This window comes from Nicotiana tomentosiformis, chromosome 3, assembly GCF_000390325.3.
Source record: "Nicotiana tomentosiformis chromosome 3, ASM39032v3, whole genome shotgun sequence".
Taxonomy (NCBI): domain Eukaryota; kingdom Viridiplantae; phylum Streptophyta; class Magnoliopsida; order Solanales; family Solanaceae; genus Nicotiana; species Nicotiana tomentosiformis.
Window position 1 is genome coordinate 120,160,365 of NC_090814.1, and position 22,968 is coordinate 120,183,332.

The 22,968-nt window shown below is 36.6% G+C and overlaps 2 protein-coding genes across 5 annotated transcripts; one reads left to right on the top strand and one right to left on the bottom strand.

The window, feature by feature from the left end:
- Window positions 1-6,891: 6,891 nt before the first annotated feature.
- On the bottom strand, window positions 6,892-7,785 carry LOC138908415 (uncharacterized). The gene is made up of 2 exons (XM_070199080.1): window positions 7,468-7,785; window positions 6,892-7,332 (listed from the first exon to the last, which is right to left on the bottom strand). The coding sequence occupies exons 1-2, from the start codon at window positions 7,783-7,785 to the stop codon at window positions 6,892-6,894; spliced, it is 759 nt and encodes a 252-aa protein (XP_070055181.1).
- Window positions 7,786-11,554: 3,769 nt separating this feature from the next.
- LOC104104257 (nucleobase-ascorbate transporter 6-like) lies at window positions 11,555-19,512 on the top strand. 4 transcript variants are annotated; one of them, XM_009612284.4, is made up of 15 exons: window positions 11,555-11,691; window positions 12,025-12,210; window positions 12,837-12,934; window positions 13,047-13,220; window positions 13,579-13,679; window positions 14,014-14,089; window positions 14,196-14,255; window positions 14,357-14,541; window positions 16,509-16,605; window positions 16,950-17,036; window positions 18,159-18,217; window positions 18,303-18,394; window positions 18,514-18,591; window positions 18,681-18,841; window positions 18,946-19,512. In XM_009612284.4, exons 2-15 carry the CDS (start codon window positions 12,120-12,122, stop codon window positions 19,162-19,164), a joined length of 1,578 nt encoding a protein of 525 aa, XP_009610579.1. In that variant the 5' UTR covers window positions 11,555-11,691; window positions 12,025-12,119; the 3' UTR covers window positions 19,165-19,512. The 4 variants fall into 4 exon arrangements, with proteins under 4 accessions (XP_009610579.1, XP_009610581.1, XP_009610580.1 ...); XM_009612285.4 differs by lacking the exon at window positions 11,555-11,691 and adding an exon at window positions 11,791-11,890; XM_009612283.4 differs by lacking the exon at window positions 11,555-11,691 and adding an exon at window positions 11,794-11,932.
- The last annotated feature ends 3,456 nt before the right edge of the window (window positions 19,513-22,968 follow it).

Consider the following 22,968-nt stretch of genomic DNA (forward strand, 5'->3'; position numbering starts at 1 on the left):
CTCGATGGCCTCCGTAGACCGGACTACCAAAGCCGATGAGCTATTTTATTCTTCTTCTTCTCTCAGTCGTTGGACCGAGTCAATCAAAAGGACAATTGTTTTTCTCTTCACCCTACGAGTTTTGGGCTTGGGGTCCTCTGACCGAGAGGAAGCTTTTCGCTTCTTATCTTCCCCCTGTTTAGGGACCAGGGACTTGTTTCTTTCCTCGCCGCTCGAAGGCCTCAAATCGGGATCCCTGGTTATACCTGCACAAGAGGAAATCGGTAACGAATAGAACGCAAAGAATACTTCAAAGGAAACAAGAAGCAAACCTCACCATGGTTCTTGGCCTCCCATCTGCCTTTTGCCAAATCACGCCAAGCGCGCTCGGCGTAAGAGGAGGTCGAGGCCAACTTCCGAACCCAGTCCTCGAGGTCGGGCACTGCTTGTGGCATCCAAGGGGCAGCTAAACATCAGGGAAGGACATCAGAAAAAATCGGAAAAGCACCTGAAAAGTGAACAAAAATCACTTACGGTCAAAATTTCATTCTTCACGGAACGACATCTTCTCCTCCGAAATGAGATCACGGGTGCTCACTCGGATATAACGACCCATCCTACCTTGATCCTTATCTTCATCGATGCTCGATATCAATGCCTTCGATGCCCGACGATGAAGTCTGATTAGTCCTCGAAAGATCTGAGGCCGATACAGTCAAATGAGGTGGTTCAGAGAAAAATCCAACCCTTCGGCTTTGATAGAGAAGAAGCGCAATAAGATCACTATACGCCATAAAGAGGGATGGATTTGGCCAAGGGTGACTTGATACCTTTTGCAGAAATTAATAATCACCGGGTCGACGGGTCCCAGTGTGAAGGTATAAGTATAAACACTTAAAAACCCCTCCACGTAAGTGGTAACATCCTCATCGGAAGACGGAATTTGCAGCACGACCTCGGAACCCCAGTTGCAGTCTTTTCGGACGGCCTCGAGGTGATCCTCCATTATAGAGCATGTATACATCGATATGTGTTCACATCGACCCAGAACGGAGGAAGGGTTCTCTACCTTAAAATCAGTTTTCAAAATGCACGGGCCAGGAACATAGTCATGAACTGACGGCTCCACCGGCGCCTTATCATTAGACGGCCGTGAGGAAGAGGCTTTTTCCTTCTGAGGTACAGTTTTGGAAGTTTTCGCCATTGATATGAAAGGAAAGAGTGCAAAGGAAGAAATAGACAGCACCAAAATTCTGGCATGAACGGCTCCGTAGCAGCAAAGTAGAGAGGATAAATAGGAAAGTCTGGAAGAAGAGAAGGCGCAAAAATGGTAAAAGTTGTGTGGAAAGATTATTTATAGACTAAGGCCTGACGGTTCGGTATCAGCGGTGGCCGACCACCGTCTGACACACATTAAATGCCTCGGTAAAACCGAGCCGATGGGACAGCCATCACATACGTCGAGATCGGGTTCGATAGAAACGTCGGCATAAATTTGATCGAGCCGCAGGGAAATCATATCGTTCCTCGCCACATCCTTTCCGAGAAACGAGGGGACTATCTGTGTACGGTCAAAACCGATTCTCAATCATAAAGACCGGTGGAGACAATGACATTTCAGTCGAAGGGTATCCGCATGGCGAGCTCGGATGAATTCCGAAGTAGAGACGTCGAGCTTCGAGCTATAAGACCAATCAACCGCAAAATTCGATATCATTATCGAGCCCGCGTCCGAATCGGACTACGGGGTAACGACGACCGACACAGACCCCGTATATCGGTGCTCCAAGCCAGAACCGAGCTTGAACTAAAACTGGGGATTCGATCTAGCACCAAGCTCGAGTCAGTGCCAAGCTCGCAGACAAGAGCCGTTACAACCACACCAAGGGAGAGAATCTTGGCGAGAATCAAGGGAGAGACAAACCATCATGGGTTCTCCACTATATGTATTATTTTATGTTGTTACAAATAAAGTAGTGACCCTATACTATAAAAAGGGAGATAGACTGCAATAGGGGCAGGACACATTAAGATTTCATTGTGTTTGTTCTTCTAATATTTTTTAGTCTTCCCGTCCATCATTTCTTATTTCATAGCAAAAAATACCTGTATCGTCATTTTATATCAAAGAAATTTGCATACCCTTAGAATCATATCTAAATTTAACGTTATCCGATTTTTCGGGTAAACAACTTTCTTACACAATTTTCATTAATTGAGTGACCACCTGATAATCAACTCAAATTTTCAACGATAGATAGATGTGGATGGACATTATCTTCTACTTGAATGTATGTTACTTCAAATGAATAGTAAGTACAGTGATAACCTACATTCATAAAACCAAAAGGAATGGAACATATGAAGTTTCGTCCCCTTCCTAAATTATTATGTATGTAATGAGAAAATGATAACAGGGCAGAGGATTTGCAAGGGGGCGTGGTCCCTGTGTGGAGGTAGGTTATCTTGTTAAATCATGGAAAGCAACACCCCCACGTCCTGTCCCCTTTTTTCTTTTTATTCTTACCCTGCCCCTTTTTAATGGAATAGCTAAATTTTTACCTAATTCTAATAAGCTCATGATTTCAGTTTTTTCTTTTTCTTTTTCTTTTTTTTTTGTAACGAATCATTCTCTTATTCCTTGTTAAGATATGTTTCTAATTTTACTTCAATCAATTCTATCAAGATAATTAGTAGAAGTATATTATTTCGAGACTCGATTCATTTTCATTTTTATACTCTTCATTTCATGCGCCTATTTTCTTTTACTTTTCTCTTGTCAATTGAGCACCAAAAAGACCTTGAAATCCCTAAAATACAGACATTGCGCTACAAAAAGAGAAAGAACAGAAAGTGAGAAATCATCCACTTTTCTCTTTCGATATATAATTTTCCTGTTTTCCTTCTTTCTTCCTTTCTTTCCAGCTTTTTCGTTCCAGTTCTTCCTAGTTTACTACGGTGCAAGCCTTCAACTCGTGTTTGTGTGGATAAGGTTGTTTTTCATGCTTAACCATATGGTCCATATCTTTTCTTTCTTTTGCCACTATCTATTTTATCACCTAATATTGTAACACTGACTCCTTTGAATTGATATGATCCACACGTGAAGTCAGCTAAAAGCTAAACACACAATTTTAGAGAAGGTATATACTTGTGCTAGTTAGCAATACTCCATTAGTGTAATATTTCTTGTTATATTTGATAAAATATGTGTACAGATCTAGCTGAGAAAACAATTGCATGTGATTAAGAAGAAATCAGTATAGAGAGAAGAAGACGAGTGAAGAAGAAGATGTATGCATTATCTGTGTAACTAACTCTGTTAATATAGAGTGTTAGTTATATAATGGTTCACACGAGTCACGTGTGTAAAATAGATAAAAAAAAACTAAAATACCCCTGACTAACTAACATAACTACCACATGGTTATATGACCCTACATTAATACTCCCCCTCAAGCTGGAGGTTGGAAGACATCCAACACTCCAAGCTTGGAAACTAGCGAGTGATGCTGAGCAACAGATAGACCCTTTGTGAGTGATGTGACATGGTGTGGTGCAAGTAGCCCAGACTTGATTTTTTGTCGCACAAAGTGACAATCTATTTCTACATGTTTGGTACGTTCATGAAATATGGGATTCTCAGCTATTTTAATAGCTGCCTTGTTGTCACAGAACAATTGGACAGGTTTAGAGATTGACATCCCTAGTTCCTCGAGAAGGCCTGGCAACCAAGTGACTTCTGCTGCCACAGCTTTCATACTTCTATATTCTGTTTCTGCTGAACTCCTACTAACTGTTTGTTACTTCTTAAATTTCCATGAGATCACAGAACTCCCTAATTTGACGACATATCCTGTCACTGACCTCCTAGTATTAGGGCAGGCTGCCCAATCTTCATCACAGTATGCAGTCAAACTGTCAACTGGCTTTGCATGCAGAAGAACTCCTCGGCCTAGTACTCCTTTGGTATACTTGACCACCCTTAAGGATGCATCCATATGAGATTGCTTTGGACTTTGCATGAACTGGCTCAATGTTTGCACTGCAAAGTTAATGTCAGGTCGTGTGATTGCCTTAGTACAAGAGCTTCCCAATCAGCTTCTGATATGCAGTAATATCTTCTAAGTCTGGATCTCCTAGCTTTCCTACATGAGCATCATACTCTGTTGTGGTAAGCTTTTGATTCAATTCCAGAGGTGTTGAAATAGGCTTAGAGCCACTCAGACCTACACCTAAAATTAACTCAAGTGCATACTTTCTTTGGTTCAGTAGAATCCCCTTTTGTGATATGAGAACCTCAATACCAAGGAAGTATCTTAGTTCTCCCAAATCCTTCACCTTGAATTGGCTTTGTAATATCCTTTTTGCATCATTGACTAGCTGAGGGTTGCTTCCAGTGATCAATAGGTCATCTACATAAACTAGTATGATGACCATATCTGAGCCTTGTTTCTTGTTGAACAGAGAGTGATCAAAAGTACTCTGTAGGTAGCCATGTGTGATCAAGGCATCTGTAAGCTTTATGTTCCAGTGTCTTGATGCTTGTTTCAACCCATAGAGTGACTTTAGCAGCCTGCAAACCTTTCTCTCCCCTTGTCTATGAAAACCTTGTTGCAAGGCCATGCATACTTCTTCATATAAGTCACCTTGTGAGAAGGCATTGTTTATATCCATTTGATGCAAATTCCATACTTTTGTTGCAACAATGCTGATAATGGTCCTAACAGGTACTATTTTTGTCACTGGAGAGAAAGTATCATGGTAGCCTAAGCCCTCTTTTTGATTGTAACCTTTAGCCACTAATCTGGCCTTAAACCTTTCTACTTCTCCATTTGCTTTATGTTTTATCTTATAGACCCATTTTGATCCAATGGCCTGCTTCCCTGGTGGCAGATCAACCAACTTCCATGTGCTGTTTTCTTTTAGTGTACTTATCTCCTGTTGCATTGCCTCAACCCACCTGCTATCCAGAGTAGCTTCCTTAAATGATCCAGGTTCAGTGTATGCTGAGAAGGCCTTCAAATAAGACTGCTATCCTACAGTGAGGTTTGCATATGACAATCCTTGTGAAATTGGATATAGACTGTTGCATGTGAATTTCCATTTTGTCATATAATCCTTTAGCCATATAGGTAGTCTAGAGGGTCTTGTTGATTTCCTGACATCAATCACAGCATCTCCTTCAGGTGAAATGCCTCCAACTTCTCCAAATGCATCTGATGCTAAAGGATCTGAATTAATGCTGTTGATATCTGCCTCTTCCTAATTCTGTGATGATAAATGATCAACACTGTCTGCAGGTAATTCTTCATGTAGCTGATTTGGTGGATCTGTTTGTGTGATGATTGGAGATGTACTTTCAACTGGGGTAGGAATATTATGAGAGCTAGGTTGAAAGGTGTTAGGATTAGAGGGTATCTCAATAGGCATTAACTCAGGAGGATCTTGTGGGAATATGTCATCTAGGTCTGAAGTCATTCCCTTGAAAGGAAATACTTGTTCTCTGAATGTGACATCTCTGCTCACTAGAAATGTCCTGCTCTCCAAATCATACAACCTGTAGCCTTTTTGAGTTTCTGAATATCCTATCAGTACAGTCCTTCTAGCTCTTGGAGCAAATTTGTCTCCTCTTGGTAGAGTGCTTGCAAAATATAAACAACCAAAGACCTCCAAATGCTCAATCTTAACTGGTTACTTATAAAGAACTTCATACAGTGATTTCCCTGATAGAGCAGAAATTGGCCATTTATTTATCAAGTAAACTATTGTTTTAACACAGTCACCCCAGAATCTGTTTGGCAAGGAGTTTTGAAACTTCAAGGCTCTAGCTACTTTCAGTATATGCCTATATTTTTTTTCCACCACCCCATTTTGTTGGGGTGTGTATGGACATCTACTTTGATGCACAATTCCTAATGAAGTCAATAACTCATCACATTTTGAATTAAAGAATTCAATTCCATTATCTAATCTCAATATTTTGATATTCAAACCAAATTGATTATGCACCATGGTAAAGAAATCCTTTAATACAACAACTACTTTACACTTGGATTGTAACAAACATAACCAAGTATATCTGCTAAAATCATCCAGTAGAGTCACAAAGTAGTATTTTCTGTCATATGTTGGTATCCTATGAGGACCCCAAACATCTATATGCACAAGTTAAAAAATCTGATCTGTTTTACTAATACTAGGCTGGAAAGGTAGTCTATTTTGCTTTGCTACTAAAGGACATATTTCATAGCTATGTTGTAACTTGGTATCCACCTTATTCTTTAATAGAGGGATATGTTGCGTTGTAATAGTTGAAGGATGACCTAATATTATGTGCCAAAGTGCTGAATCTTCCTGCATTTGCACAACACTTCTTGCTATAGTTGGGAATTTCCTATTGAGCTCCTTCTTCAGCAGATACAAACCATTGTGTTCTTTACCAATCTCTAGTACCTTCCCACAAAGACCCTGAAATACACAGAAATCAGGGAAGAATGCAGCACAACATGATAACTCCTTAGTCAGTTTAGAAACCGATATTAGATTGAATTTAAAGTCAGGGACATGCACTACATCTCTCAGTGTCAAATCCTCTAATATCTTCACATTTCCTGCATGTGCTACACGACATTTACCTCATGTAGGTACTTGCATACCATTGTTATTTTGATTTTTAATCTTTTTTATATAATCTAATACTTCTTTATAAGGTGTAACATGATGTGAAGCACCTGTATCTATTATTCAATCATAGTTAAATGCCTTGGATAATAATGAAGTTATACCTGCCATTAAAGTATGATAGTCATCCGGATCAGGATCTGGTTTGTTCAAAAGTCCCAACAGATGTTTGTATTGATCTTCTATGAAGTAATGCCCCTGTATCTGAGTAGTGGTGTTAGAACTCCCTCATTCTCCAACTGATACATTAGCATACCTCTTCACACCAGAGTTTTGAGTTTTTTTCTTGCTTTTAAAGTCTGGTGGATAACATATAATCTTGTAACAGTTCTCCTTCAAATGACCTTTGTAACCACAGTAATCACATATGAAACCTGGTTTCCTTGTCGCCTTGAAACCTTGTCCTCTTCCAGCTAGCATAGTTAAAGGCTCCTTATCTGAATTAGCTACACTAAGTGTTCGTTGACTCTTTTCCTGAACTGCTAAGGCATATGCTTGATTCACAATTAACACAAGTATTTTAAGAAGGATCTCACTTCTCACATGACTGTAGCTTTCATTTAAACCAACAAGGAATTGCAATAAGCATACGTTTTTAAACTGATCTAGAAAAGGCTTAGTTTCCTCACAATCACATCCTGCTCCTAGCACCGTTAAATCCATTTCATCCTGCAAATCCTTCATTTTAGTATAATAAGATGTTATATAGTTTGTACCTTACCTCAGAGTTCCTATTGTTGTCCATAAGTGATAAAACCTAGTAAGGTTCGATTTGTTAAAACGTTCCTTAAATTCATTCCACACCTTTCTTACATCTGACGCGTAGATGATGCTTGGCTGCAATTCAGTAGATATAGTGCGACCAATCCACAAAAGCACCATAACGTTACATCGTTCCCATTGATGCCCTAATTCCCCTCTATAAGAGCTTTTTAGACAGGTTCCATCTATGAACCCTAACTTGTTTTTAACCAACAATGCCATTCTCATCGATCTGCTCCATAGCGCGTAGTTTTCAAGTCCTGTAAGCTTGATATCAATCAATGCTATTCCGGGAGTGTCAGTTTGTTGTAAGAACAGTGGATGATTGTGATCAATTTGTAGATTTCCAGTTTCCGCCATGACAGACCAGCTTAAGCTTCGAAAATGGCCGTCAATTGAAATTTTAAAATCTACGATCCAATCTCAAATCGCCCGCTCTGATACCATGATAAAACCTGTGTACAAATCTAGCTGAGAACACAATTGCATGTGATTAAGAAGAAATCAGTATAGAGAGAAGAAGACGAGTGATGAAGAAGATGTATTCATTATCTGTGTAACCAACTCTTTTAATACAGAGTGTTGGTTATATATAACTGGTTCACACGAGTCACGTGTGTAAAATAGATAAAAAGACTAAAATACCCTGACTAACTAACATAACTACCACATGGTTATATGATCCTACTTATTATATAGTTATCCTATGAGACTTTGCAGTATAGTGATCAACGGGCTGCCATTATGACTAATAGGATTTGTTTCTTTTAACCAACTTTTTGAGCTCGCAGAATGATGGACGATCTTGACAAATCATGTAAAAGTGGGGAAAAAGTATCAAAAACAAAACTTAAGGAGGACAAAACATAAGTAGCCCCATTTTCACCCCAAAGTGACCTTTTATGATTTTAGTTGAAGATTCATAAAGGTGCTTACGGCCAATCAAGAAGGCTACAATTTCTAACTAATTTATCATGTTACAACCATTGAAACAGTATTTGTTAGCTATTAAAAAAAGGAGCCAAATGGAAAGAATTATTCGGTATCTTTCAAGAGATTTGGTGTTTTCCCAAGTCCTAATCGACTTTCAGTGGAAAATTTGCTGTCATACTTTTGCCATATTGATTGTTAAGACTGTTAGCTAGTCAGCAAGTTCATTGATGGGGCCTCTTGACCTTATTAGGATGTAACATGCCTATCTAAATTTTAGGTGAGTACATAGCGAAAAATATATATAGTGCTGGAGCAAAGCCATAAAATTATTACTCTCTCTCGTGTCTACAATAAATAATCATTTTACCTTTTTTGTTTTGATGCAAAATAAGTGTTCATTTACATAATCAAGAAAGAATTAATTTTATTTTTTCAAAATTTGTCCTTTTTTATATATTTCAATGTGTCAAGGTAATAATTAATTAAGGTTAATTCAGTAAATATATCTTTTTTTCTATAAGAATTCGTATTTCCTTAGTGGATGTGACAAAGGTAAATTGGTCATTTATTGTGGAAGAAAGGAGTAGAAATCGTTTTCATGCCGAGGATATCGTTTTCTTGAAATTTTGACGTGGCTAGATGGCAGTTGTTTTAGCAAGTCTTAGTTCATGGGACGCATTAGATTTGATTGAATTACGTGTCAAAAAGAAGTATTTAATGAGATTATAGAGAAAAACATTTATGAGTTTCAACAAATTCTTGCACGATATTTTGGTTCGTTGCTCAATTATGTGATCGTTTTAAGACAATTTAGCTTATTGGATAATTATGACCTTATTGTAAAACGTTTTACCCCTATCATTAGCGTTCAATTATGTTGTGATAGTGTTATTATCTTGAACAAGATAGTTATATGATATTACAATGTCGTCGATATATTTCCGTCATCCAAAAGGAAAATTAGCACATTACGCACTGGTTCATAAGAAGTCTATACTTTTATAGAGTTACATTAAATGTTCTACATATCAATAAAGACCTTTTTATCTAGGAAAAACATGCACTTACCAAATGATTTATTAGCTCAAGTGACAAACGGAACTAAGCAAAATAACCAGAGTTTATTTATAACTTTGTAACTTACTTGAATTGCAAATGTTAGGTTTGAGGATATATAGATGTATTAAAAATGCAATAAAAGAAAGTATATACCAAGCCTGTGATACAAGTAGAAGTTGCATATTCAAATTAAATCGATATCATCAAGAAACCCAAGTCCATATTTTACAGTCGGAGTTTAGAAGTGATTTTGGTAAAATGGGTAGATTAGTCATTGAAACTTACAAAACTCCATATTTTTAGCTGAGACAGCACTACAATCATTCGTAACTTTAGGTTTAAGGTTCTTGGAATTAACACCTTGGGATTATCCTAATCACTTATTCGAAAAAGCAATAGAAAAAGATCCTTTTAATTTTACTGTTATAACGAATTATTCTCAATTCCGCCGAAAGATCCACTTTTTTTCCCCACCTTTTTCACAAATTCGCTTTTTAACCATTGAAAAGAACAACTAAAAAGAAGAAGTGACTTTTAATATACTACTACAGTAAAAGTAAAATAAAAAAAAGAAAACACATAAAATATCCTAAAAAAGAAAAAAAAACAAAGTGGATTTTTTTTTGTTCATTCAACAACTATATATTGAACTAAACACTAGAAAATAATTATAACACACACGAAAAGAACTTTTCAAGAAAATATTTTTTAATAAAAAACTAACTTCCATTATATCAAGCACACTCGATATAAATTGTATGTACTCCATAAGTTAATACTATTTAACAACTCATAAGGAACATTTTAAAAATTTTCTGATGCTTTGAAGAATACATGTCACGTGATTTTAACCTCTTCAGCAATCACCCAATTTTTGCCGACTGCAATGGCAAGGTACATTATTCTTGTTTTGACTTCTGAGGAGCTAAGAGTACTTTTTTCTTTTACTATTAAGTCATAAGAATAATAATGAATACTAATAACTGCACCAAAAAAATAACGATAAATTATTGTACCAAAACCCTAATGATAAATGCTGACTACTTTTATATTTAGAATTAAACCAACTACTTAGCGTAAATTTAAATTAGTGGAACAAGTGAATATCAAATGTTTAAATTAGAAAGAAGATAGAACCAAACTAATTACAAGTATGAAGAAATATCTGGATTGTCAAAATCAGAATGTAAAATTGGTACATGTAAATTGTAATAACTTCTTTTCTCCATAAATAAGTCAAAAATTATAGCACTATAATGTTTGATATTATATTGTCATCACAAAACAAAAACTAATAGTAGGATTTTTATAATTAATTTTCTTTTGGGAGGGACTAAGGTGGAAATTTCCTCAAGTATCAACAAAATTCGAATAGGGGATCTGATGCAAATTGGAACCAAAAATAAGGAGAATGTGTCGGTGTCATTTGTTTCCTTTCCAATTTGTCTCTTCTTTTTGTGCACCCCAATATTCCTCTATTCTTTTTTCTGGATTAGTTGGTACAAATTCCTCAATCATATTAGTCAAAACTCAATTATTTCTTTTAATAATTTGGTTTGCTTAACTTGATTCTGCAGTATATTCAAGGACAAATCCGTCATTTAAAAAAGAACTGAAACAATGTAAGACGTAAATAAGATAAATTTAATAGAAGTTGTTTTGCATATAATTTCTTAGTGACAGACGATAAAAAAAATTTAACCAGAAAACTAGGTGCATTCCCCTTTAAAATATGGACGACAACAATAGGAGAAAAATAGTAAATTAATCGACAGAGAGGGTGGACAGATGGTAAAACGATAACGTTTCTTTAAAGACAAAAATTCCCTGGTTATAAATTCATAAATGGTGTATTTTACTACTCCTACTACTTTCTTATTGAGGTGTCAACCCCTGGGAGCGAATGTGTGTTGACTCAATTCGGAAAGAGAAATAAACAAATAAACAACATTAATAAATGTGTGTCTGATCGAGAGATTCTTCGAATTTTTTTAATTCTTACATCTCTTTATGAAACAGAAAGAGAAGGGGAAAAAAGAAGCGGTGTTCAAAGTTGGGGGGCCAATTTTGAAGTCTTTTTATCTTTACATTTTTGCTTTAATTTTGGCATTAGACTGCAGCAACAAAATACCATCTTCATAAAGTTGGTAGTTTTTTCTTCTTCTTTTTTTCCCTTCGTATAACCTCTGTTTTCCCCTTGAAAATCATTAACTGAAAGTGGGGTCTGTGATTTTATTGACCTTAATACATCATACCAACTTGAAGTTGCTTAAGGTAGTTTCTTTCTTACAGTGTCAAAACACTGTGTTACAGTTTCATTTCATTTGCATTTCTCTTTTTTATTTTACAGTAAGATATACTAGTACTAGTAGTAAAAAGTGAGTGGATTTTGTGGGAACATATATACATGTGGGTTGTTGTTCCAATCTTGTCAAGCTTGCGTGGTTCATATATGAGTGATTGAGCTTTTTGGGTACTCTAAAAATTAAATCTTTTCTGCAATCTTGCTTTCTAGGTACTCGAAACAAAAAGCTTGAGTCCTTTTTCTTTTGCTAACCTTTTATTGGTTTCTGAGAACTGAGAGATTTATTATGTGTCATTGTGCAGATTTGGGATTTTGCACCGCTTAGTCTCTCTACTCTGTAGACACTTCACCGAATAGTGTACTGTCCTCACTTTGAGAGAGAGAGAGAGAGAGAGAGATGGCAGGAAAGGCAGATGAACCAGCACCACATCCACCAAAAGATCAGCTTCCCAATGTTTCTTACTGCATTACCAGTCCTCCTCCTTGGCGTGAGTGTTTAATTCTGTGAGCTTGATTAGTTCTTAGTTCTTGTTTTAGCATAGTAGTATAATCTTATCCATTCTTGCTGAAGCATATTGGCCCTGATTTTTCCTGAACTCTGTTTTCTGCCCCACAGGCTTTACTATTTCTCAGTGAATTGCTTCTTAGTGTAGTGTGTGTTGCTGTATTAAGCAGAGCTCACATTAATTGCTTTAGTTTGACATTTTCTATATTTTCTCAAATTCTAGTTGTTAAAGCATATGACTTTTATTTATTTATTTATTTTCATTTAGCCTCTTAACATATTTGACTGTCATTTAGCTTTTATATTAGTTGTGCCTGAAAGTTCTTCCCTTTTTTTGGGGGTGATTTGTATACTTTATGCTATCCTTTGGTAGTCACACATGAAATATCACGCAGCCTTAGTAGAAATCTTGTGTCTGGTGGCTGATTGTAGAAACTATTGTCCTGTTGGCTGGCATTGGAGTAATATCTAGTCTGTAAAGTAATTGCTTCTTTTTGTGCTGCTGATTTTGAACAAAATGTCATCTTTTTATTTTTGTATTTTGTTGCTGATTATTTTCCGAAATGTGGATTGTGGACTATGCTGATTTTGTCTTATTGTTTAATGCAGCTGAGGCTATCCTTCTTGGATTTCAGCATTATCTGGTTATGCTCGGTACCACAGTTATCATTCCTACGGCTCTAGTTCCCCAAATGGGAGGAGGAAATGTGAGGCCTATTGACAGCGGAAAGCTGTTATACTGCTTAAAATGAATTGTTCTATTTCGACTTAAAAAGTAGTGTGACAATATTAAACAAAAGATTATCTGCCCTTTCGCAGGAGGAGAAAGCCAAAGTTATTCAGACATTGCTATTTGTTGCTGGGCTGAACACCTTGTTGCAATCTTACTTTGGAACTAGACTACCTGCTGTGATTGGAGGGTCTTATACCTTTGTTGCACCTACAATTTCAATTATCCTTTCGGGACGATGGGAAGACCCAGACCCTGTTTCGGTTAGTGTCTTCAGATGCTAATTTTGTCCTTTGTTGTTTGGATCATGTATTATAGTCAATTGAAAAGAAAATTAGAGAAATTGGTTTTGTGATGCAGTTTTCTCGTAGGTATATCAGTTGGATGACAGTTTAGCTGTTCTTATTCTCTTTATAATATTATACTTGAGTGCCAAAAACACTGATCTACAAACTCCTTAGTGGCTTTGGAAACTAGTAATCATATTTCCTCAAAATAATTCTTATTAGTGCATGTTCTTTTAATTTTTATAGAAGATGTTTAGGCATAACGTAGGCTCATCCACTGCATCTTGGTGATGTTCTGTCCTGATATTATGTTACATTTTCTATTTTTCATCAGAGATTCAAGAAGATAATGCGGGCCACCCAAGGTGCACTTATCGTTGCTTCAACACTTCAGATTGTCCTAGGCTTCAGTGGTCTTTGGCGCAATGTTGTAAGGTTTGTTACCATCACAAGATTTATTTGTGTGCCATTTAGTGTCGACATATGACTGGTTGATGTTATTCCCTATGTATAGACTTCTGATCTAGTTCCTATTATCTCAATGTATGACTGGCTGATGTTATTCCCTATTTTAGACTTATGATCTAGTTCCGATGACTTAATAAAGCACTCTTTTCTACACCTGTTATTGTCTTTTCTGGGATTGAAGATCAAATAATTGCTTAAAGGGTCAGTTTTGGTGGTTTGCACCATGTCATTGCATCATCATTTTGTGTTATTTCAGTGAAAAGTAGCTCTGATTGGCATTTTATTTCTGTCCATTATTTAGGTTTTTGAGCCCACTTTCAGCTGTTCCTTTAGTTTCTCTTGTTGGCTTCGGGCTCTACGAATTTGGTTTTCCCGGGGTAAGTATTGATGTAGATTAGCCTTTTTTCCTTTTTGGTTGTCTACTTGCTTGTTGCTATATAATGGCTGAAATGTTTTCTGTATCTGACTACCTTCTATGTTTAGGTTGCCAAATGTGTTGAAATTGGGTTGCCACAGCTGGTCCTTTTGGTCATTTTCTCTCAGGTGAGATGCTTTATCGAAAAATCATATTGCTATCACCTTATGCTGCTTTGAATTGTAGAATATAAAAATTACAGATCATTTGATTTTGGTGGTCATTGCAGTATTTGGCACATTTGATACGCCGAGGAAAGAATATATTTGATCGGTTTGCTGTTCTTTTCACGGTGGCAATTGTATGGATCTACGCACACCTACTTACGGTGGGTGGGGCTTATAATGGGACGCCACCAAAGACCCAAGCAAGCTGTAGAACGGATCGTGCTGGACTCATTGATGGTGCTCCATGGTGAGTGCTTTTTCTCTTCCTTACGCCTCATCCTTTTCTGCTACATTTAGTGCCTGGTCAGACCTCTGGAAATTCCTTTGGATTTCCTTTTGTGGGTCCAAAAGTAGGATTAAAATGGATTTTTTTTTATGAAGTTGAACTTTAAAGTAGTAAGTAGCTCTCATGCTACTAATTTGCTAACGTAATTTGAAGTATTTGTAGTATGGAAATAAAGAATCTCTTACTAGGGACTACGGTGGTGGTGCAAGCTGGGTAGAATAAAAAGGAAGTAGATTGATTAGTTCTAGATATGTTAACGAGCCCAACCTATGCCGAGAAGCGGGAGATCAACTTGCTTGGAAATTTCCTGAGCTCAAGCCCTATCTTGGTTGTCATACGAGCTTAGCACTTGATCAAACAACTAAAGAAATAGCTCAAAAAGTTGAGCTTGAACTTGAGCTCGAATGCGAAAACTGAACTCTCTCTGGACCATCACAATTTCCAACTTTATTTGTCTGTCGCAGCCTGAAAGCACATATATAGACCAGATAGGACGAAAGTTTAGTCACCTTCGTAGGATAATTAATAAATAAGCTTTCACCAACTAGATTCAAATTTCAAGGATTATAGGGGCATTTGATTCCTTATGCATGAGGAAGACATTAATCAGATGTATCTGTCAATCAAACCAATGAAAACTTTGTCAATCTTTGTCTAAATCTCCGCTGAATCTCAAAGAATTGAACAGAAAATGTCAAAATTTTGACATTCAAAGAAGTTGGAATCATCATTGACTTCATGTTAAAGTTTTGAATGTTTGGGTTCGTGATGATTGATGGTGACTCCATATAGATAAACATTGGAATATGATTAATGGCTGGTGTTTGGGATGGTGAGTGACGGATTGTGTGGCAAAGGGAAGAAGCACAAGCATCTGAGTGTGCTTTTGCTAGGGTATTCGAGTTGAGCCGAGCCGGGATTAGGTGAGCGTAGCTTTTTTAAATAATCAAGCTCGAGAAGGATCTGAAACTAAGCTCATTTAATGCATAAATGAGCTTGCTATCTTTATTGATGAACAGATTGGATCATATACATCTCTATGCTGGGACACAGAGGATAGTTTACGTGATGTATATGGCAACCACAAACTTCGGCATAATGACACTTCCATATTGATACATGAGATAACCTCATAATGAGCTTCTAATTCCGAGATTTTAATAGACTTACAGACTCATGAACTGTCTTCTTGTCGCGTGATTTAAGGTTAATCACCTCATTAGATTCCATCAGCAGGAACTCTAAGAAGTTAAAATGTGACTGGTTCTTTCAATGATGTGAAAAGTAACACGCTTGCTATTTTTCTCAAATGACAATAGAGGAAAGATAAAGAGAAATAGGTTGAGGAATTTGTAAGATAAGCCTTTGCATGGGTGAAATTCGGCAATTTTGTCTCCATCACCATATTAGTCGCAATTGAAATGTGCTTATCCTATTTATTGCTATTAATTTTTACCTTGAGCATAATTGGTAGATATCACATTTGAATTACGATTTAGGAACACTTATGTGCAAGTAATAAGTAACCCAATTAGCTCGTGATTGAGGCGTGGTAGTTACTTTTGTATGTGCAAGTGAATACGTAAGGATGGGTGTTAGAAGCTCACCTACCTGATTTTCATGTTTAGGAGCAGATACATTGTCTTTTGAAGTCAGCTGTCAGTTTTTCACTGTTGTACTTCTAAAAGCACAAAAAGTTTACTGTTTTCTCCACTTCCACTCCTTCAATGGTGGTATTATTCTTGCAACACATGATGTGCTATTTTTTTGTGCCAAGCTTTCTATTTGTTTAGCACTTTTTCTTGTATGCACCTTCTATAGTTCACAATGTTGTCTATTCGATTTGGTGCCATTCAAGTATTGTCAATTCAAAGCCACTTATAATCTGTAGTTGTTGATCATATTCTCTCGCTGGTCTTTGTCCGCAGGATTAGAGTTCCATACCCCTTCCAGTGGGGACCACCTTCATTTGATGCTGGTGAAGCATTTGCTATGATGATGGCTGCATTTGTTGCTCTTGTTGAGGTTAGTTTACCCGGCTGGCATAGCAATTGGTCAAAATTGTGAATGCTTTACACTATCTCATTGGAGGTTTTGTGTGTTAGGCCACATTGCTGACTGCATAGAATAGGCTCAGTAACTATTATGAACCCCTAGTTGTTGGGGCAGATGTCTAAGAGTTGTTTTTCAACCCTAATCTGTTCTGTTCTTTTATGATCCCCTGCTCTATTTTCCCCCATTTTGCTTCCTTTTCAGTTCTGTTGTTTCTTTGCACTTCTTTTGATTGCTAAGTTTTATGAAGAAAAAGATACCTGGGCTAGACAAGCCTGGAACCGACTCCCTTCTGATGGTTGATTTTGTTTTTTCAGTCCACTGGTGGTTTTATTGCAATTACGAGATATGCAAGTGCTACTCCCTTGCCACCATCCGTACTCAGCAGAGGTGTAGGTTGGCAGGTAAAAAGGCGTTTTCCTAGAATCATCCCTCCTGCTCCCTTTCTTCCCCGTTCTTTAGCAAAACGGAACATGAATCGTGAATAATATCTTCTAGTTGATGTGGATGTTTACTTGCAATCACATGCGTAGGATTTTTTGGAATGATTTCTGCTCTTGCCATTTATACCTTTTGATTAAGCTTCAGGTTATCCACCAATGTTGTGATGCATCCATCTCCCCAAGTGAAATCTATTTCCTCTCAAATTCAGGTCTATAGAACAATTATTCTGTAATGCCAATTTTAGTCAAATTGGTTGCTGACCTGCAGATTTCAATCTACTTTGGACGTGATGTAAACAACAGATGCCATATCTAGCCGATATCTTTTTTTGGGCTAAAGATTGGAACACTTCAAAATTCATGCATGGCCATCTGATGACCAATAATACTTTCTTGCTTCCTCTTGTGGTTTCTAGGTATTCTTCCTGCTTCCTAAAGCGCAACCTGATGCACTAAGCTCCTGCAGGGAAGAGTCGGATCAAATTGGGTCTATTGTAGGCAGCCTTACTTTACTTTTTCTATACCAGACTATTTTCACAGTTTGAACCCGTAGTGTCCCGGTCTCATGGCAACAACCTTACCATTGCACCAAGTCTACCTTTCCTCTCTACACTATCTAATCATTTTTCCTATGCCTTGTGTTTGCCCTGGAGCATTCTTAATAATCTCAGAAGACTGGGAATCGGGTGTTACAAGCCAAAATTATGCGAATATTATCTAGTTCAAATATTATTGTTTCTTGTGCTTTCTCATTTTTTCTGCAATCTGTACTTTTTACAGTCATGTTGTGAGCCTATGCAAGACTTAAACAGGCTAGCTAACCCATTAGTTAAATCGGGAAGAGCAAGAGCTAGAGCTAGAGAAAGGAGTGTTGATTAACTGGATCTGGATAACTGAATGTTTGGACCATGAGAAGAGAAAAGAAAGCCTCTTTTTGTGAGATCATGTATTGGGAAAAGAAGAGCTCAATAAGATTCATGAGAATGAACTGTTTTCTTGGTCTTTCTACTTTGCTCTTTATTAGTTTCAAGTTTCAGGTCTTGTTGCTGTCGTTAACTTAACAGTCTTTTGTTTGTATCTCAGGGAATTGGCATTTTACTGTCTGGGTTGTTTGGCACTGGGAATGGATCTTCTGTATCTATGTAAGTCCAGAAAAATTCTTCTACCGAGCGATAAACTCTTATTATAATAGTTGATTGAGATGTCCTTTCCTCTGCGTATACGCAGTGAGAATGCAGGTCTTTTGGCACTGACACGTGTTGGCAGCAGAAGAGTTGTTCAGATATCTGCAGGGTTTATGATTTTCTTCTCAATTCTCGGTAAATCACCTGCTTAAACATTCCCTTTGAGAAGGATCTTACTGATATATTTGATAATCGACTACGCCCCTCCCTTTCCTTTTTCCCTGTGATTGTCTTGACAACACCATCATCTTCAGGAAAATTTGGAGCAGTCTTTGCTTCAATACCAGCATCCATTGTAGGTGCTTTGTACTGCATTTTCTTCGCTTATGTAGGTAAGCATATGGAAGCAAGTTCAAACCAATAATCTCTGATGTATGTTATTGAAGAATTAGTGAGTTCTTATGTTGTTTGTCGTTTGTAGGCGTTGGAGGCTTAAGCTTCCTCCAGTTCTGCAATCTGAATAGTTTCCGTACCAAGTTTATATTAGGTTTCTCCATCTTTCTGGGTTTGTCAGTGCCACAGTACTTCAACGAGTACACAGTTATTGCTGGTTATGGACCTGTTCACACGAGTGGACGATGGGTATGGAAAATTGGCATTAGCTTCTGAATGTCTTAGCACTTACTTTTCCTAGTCATGTATTAGAGCTTGCTGAGAGAAGTTTCTCGTGCTTTGTTATTGTTCAGTTCAACGACATGGTTAATGTGCCCTTCTCATCGGAAGCATTTGTTGCGGGTATTCTGGCTTATTTCTTGGACAACACAATGCACAAAAAGGATAGTCAGGTAAGGAAAGACAGAGGCAAGCCATGGTGGGACAAGTTTAAGTCTTTCAAGACCGACACGAGGAGTGAAGAATTCTATTCCCTTCCATTCAATCTCAACAAGTATTTCCCATCTGTGTGATTTTGGGGTATCATGAAGTTTAAAGGGTCATTACTCAATATCATCACAAGTCTCTGGGCTTTATTGGGAGAGCATTAGTGCTGGCTTTCAAATGTACCTGTTACATGCAAAAGGTATGAATAGTCTTGACCACTTTCCAAGTTGCTTAGAACATTTGTTAATTATTTTATCTATGGTAAGGTCATGGTTATATGTACTTTGAGTAGTAAATAGTAATAGAATAAGCTTGCTGCTTCCAACTTATGCTAATTTCAGCAGCAATAAGCCTCTCGGATATGGGGTCAAGCAGACTTATAATGGTGTTCCCGTGATAGTAACATAATAGTATAATTTTCACTGCCCGTTTAATTGCTTGTGAGTTTTTTCATAGAAATAAAATTTTCAATATGTGAAATACAGCTTAACTTCATGATAATGAGGGTCAACTTAGGATGGTTTCTTCTTTTTCTCACCACATAATTCTTGCATAACTTTCGCAACTGACACGGGTTATATGTATAATGAAGCCGAAAAAAGGAAAAATGAACACAGTTTTATGTAGGTCAATTTTAAATTGATTGTAGTACGTATGTATCTGCTATTTTCGAAAATGACGGGCCTTGTGGCCTGAAAATATTGAAGGCGTTAGTAGCAGTCACCCTTAAATGCAGTGCAGAAGACATTTACTTGCAACCAATTTGGAGAATTTGCTTTTATAGTTGTTTTTCGGCTTGTTTTAATGCTTGTAAGCTTGTTACTGTATTAGCATTATCACTATATGAGGATGTAATAAAAAGGGTAAATGAACAAGTCCTTAAATTTTTTTTTATAGGACATCATGTGCAAAGTACACGTCAACTGATTACAGTTGGGTTTGGAAAATTAATATCAAAGGATAATACATGTCGGAATCTGAGATCTTGAATTTCTAAATTTTATACCTTAAATTCAGCCTTCTGGAAATAATTGAAATTTGTAATTTTATGTAAGAAATGTCAAAGTTGGGCCATGTTGACCGTCGTGCATGACTGATGTTGGGATAAATCCAAGCATTACAATTTTCATAGTCCACAATCCATCTTCGTACCACTTGGCACAAATCAATTAAACTTCAGCAAATCCCTTAGTTTTTTTTTAATTGAAAAAGAAGAAGAAGCAAATCCCTTAAGTTTGGGAAGGGAATAGATTCATCCAACGTAGCGATGTTGAATGTTGACCATTTACCACTAACTTATTGCATTACATTCACAATGCTGCCAAATAGACCAAAAATTAATACTAACACTACACCCTTTTGTTAAGTTGGTATGGAACTCAGGAGGATTAGACGACTTTGAATTTAATTTGGCTCAGGACCACCTTAATTTCTATTCCTAAATGGAGGATCTTCTTAAGTATGGATTAATAACTCATGATTTGATCCGTAATTTTTTCTTGATCGGTTAATATTTCAAAAAACTGAACTGCTTAGTTTCTAATCAATTAAGTATTTACGATGAATTTCTGCAGACAATCGGAATCAGTTTTAAAATTCAAAGTGGTGGTTGACGCTGTTTAGTGCGAACACATAATTGGTGTGCCTAGAATGTCAAAATGCAAAGGACTGATACTGGGACCTGCAAAAATTAGTGCTCTTACCCACTACTAGTACAAGAAAAGGAAATCAAGAATTTTGCTACCCACTGGTTTTTTCTTCGCATTTAAAACAATTATATTGAAGAGTGGAAACGTTCGATTTTCAATTTCTAACAGAAAGCTCAACATATTCGATTAGACTAGTCGTTTTTGTTACAACTATTTTATACGCAACTTTAGAGTTTAGATGCTTGTCCAAGAGAAATTTTTCAAAAAAAAAGAAAAAGAAAGTTAAACTAAAAAATAAAAAGAAGAAGAAGACACAGTTCAGTTCTTACACTAACATGGGCTCATTCTAAATATGAAAGTTATAATCTCATCAGAAGAGTTTTAATATTTGAAGAATGTCGTTGTATCAAATCTTATACTATTCGATGAGAGTTGTAGAAAATCTTATAATATTCTTCGCCCCACAAGATGTTAATTGATTCAGAAGCTACCATATATGTGAATTATTCCTATTTTCATATTAGAGGGTGTCAACCCTTTATTTAAAGCATTTATTATAGCAGAGAATGAAACCTTTAAAGAGTCAAATTTTGCTGTATCTTGGAAGATAACTGTTGCCATCACAATTAAAGCTTGTAAGGACATTCTTTACGCTTCAAGCGGAGTGTCACACATCAAAATAATAGTCTTGATTATTTGAATTAATTTGTCAACAAAATTCATCAACTAACCTTGATGGATCTCATGTACCCAACAAGAACAGTATAGGAAATTGCATTTTTATAAGGGTTACGCGTTTAAGTTATATACACAATCAGTGTATGAAAATTTTTGTACTATATGTCCCCAAAGAATATTTGTAATATGACCAATATTTTGGTTAATGGAGTCAATCTCACATACGCATAAACATATTTGCAAAATGTAGACTTTGTTGGCAATATTCTTTGGGACCCAAAAATATTGCATTATGTGCTGGATATCATTTGTACAAGTTGTATCTTTTCTTTTACAACTAATAAGCCAAGACTTTTTTGCCTATAAAAAGAAAGGACATTAGTTCATTTTAAACACACCAACAAGACTTGAGTCTTCATTTCTTGTTTCTTCCCTTCCTCCTTTATTAAAAGTGTTTTGTATGAGAGTTGAGTGTTGGAAAGCACTTGTGTGAACCCTTTCTTTGGAGTGATCTTGTGAGGTTATTCTCTTAGGGTATGTGAGATTAATTAGAGTATTTACTCTAATTTTGTACTCTCTTTTGTACTCTTATTGGTATAGCGAAATTGCTCATCTCCGCTTGTGGACGTAGGTCACATTGATCGAATCACGTTAAATTGGTGTCTTCTTTATCTACTTTAATTGCCGTTATTATCAACTTGCATTGTCTTTGTTATTGTCATTATAACGTTGTTTGGCTAAATTCCGCACTACCCGGATTTCCGATCCTAACAAATTAGTATCAGAACCGGATCTAACCGGGTTTGTTTCAGTAGCCAATGTGACTTTGACAAAGATTTACGTTGAAAAATTTGATCGAAGTACAAACTTCGAAATGTGGCAATTAAAGATGGAAGCTATCCTAATTCAGGATGGTTTAGATTTGGCGTTGCAAGGAAATGAGAAAAAGCCGGATAAAATAACGGATGGGGAGTTTGCCGTCTTAGATAAAAAGGCAAAAGCATGTATCATTTTAAATCTTTCAAATGAGATTTTACGTGAAGTTTCTGTAGAAACCACAACCAAAGGCATATGAAAAAAATTGAAAACCTTATATATGAAGAGGACGGTGGAAAATAGACTTTACCTGAAGTAGAAACTTTATACAATTCGTATGGGTGAAAGTACCTCTATTCTCTCTCATCTTGACACCTTTGATTCCATTCTTATGGATTTGAGTAATATAGATGCTGAAATTAAAGATGAGGATCAAACCGTGTTACTGCTTTGTTCTCTACTCCCATCTTTTAAGCATATAAGAGATACTATACTTTATGAAAAAGATAATATCTCTTATAAAGATATTAAATCTATCTTAAAATCAAAAGAACAAATAGATAGTGATATTACTGGGGAAGCTAGTGGAACTCAAGCGGAAGTTGGCTTGTTTGTTAGGGGCAAATCCGACTCAAAATCCAGATACAATAATTTAGAGTGTCGCTATTGTCATAAGAAAAGTCATATTATCTCCGAATGCTATAAGTTGAAAAATAAAGAAAAGCATAAGGAAAGAAAAAATAAGCA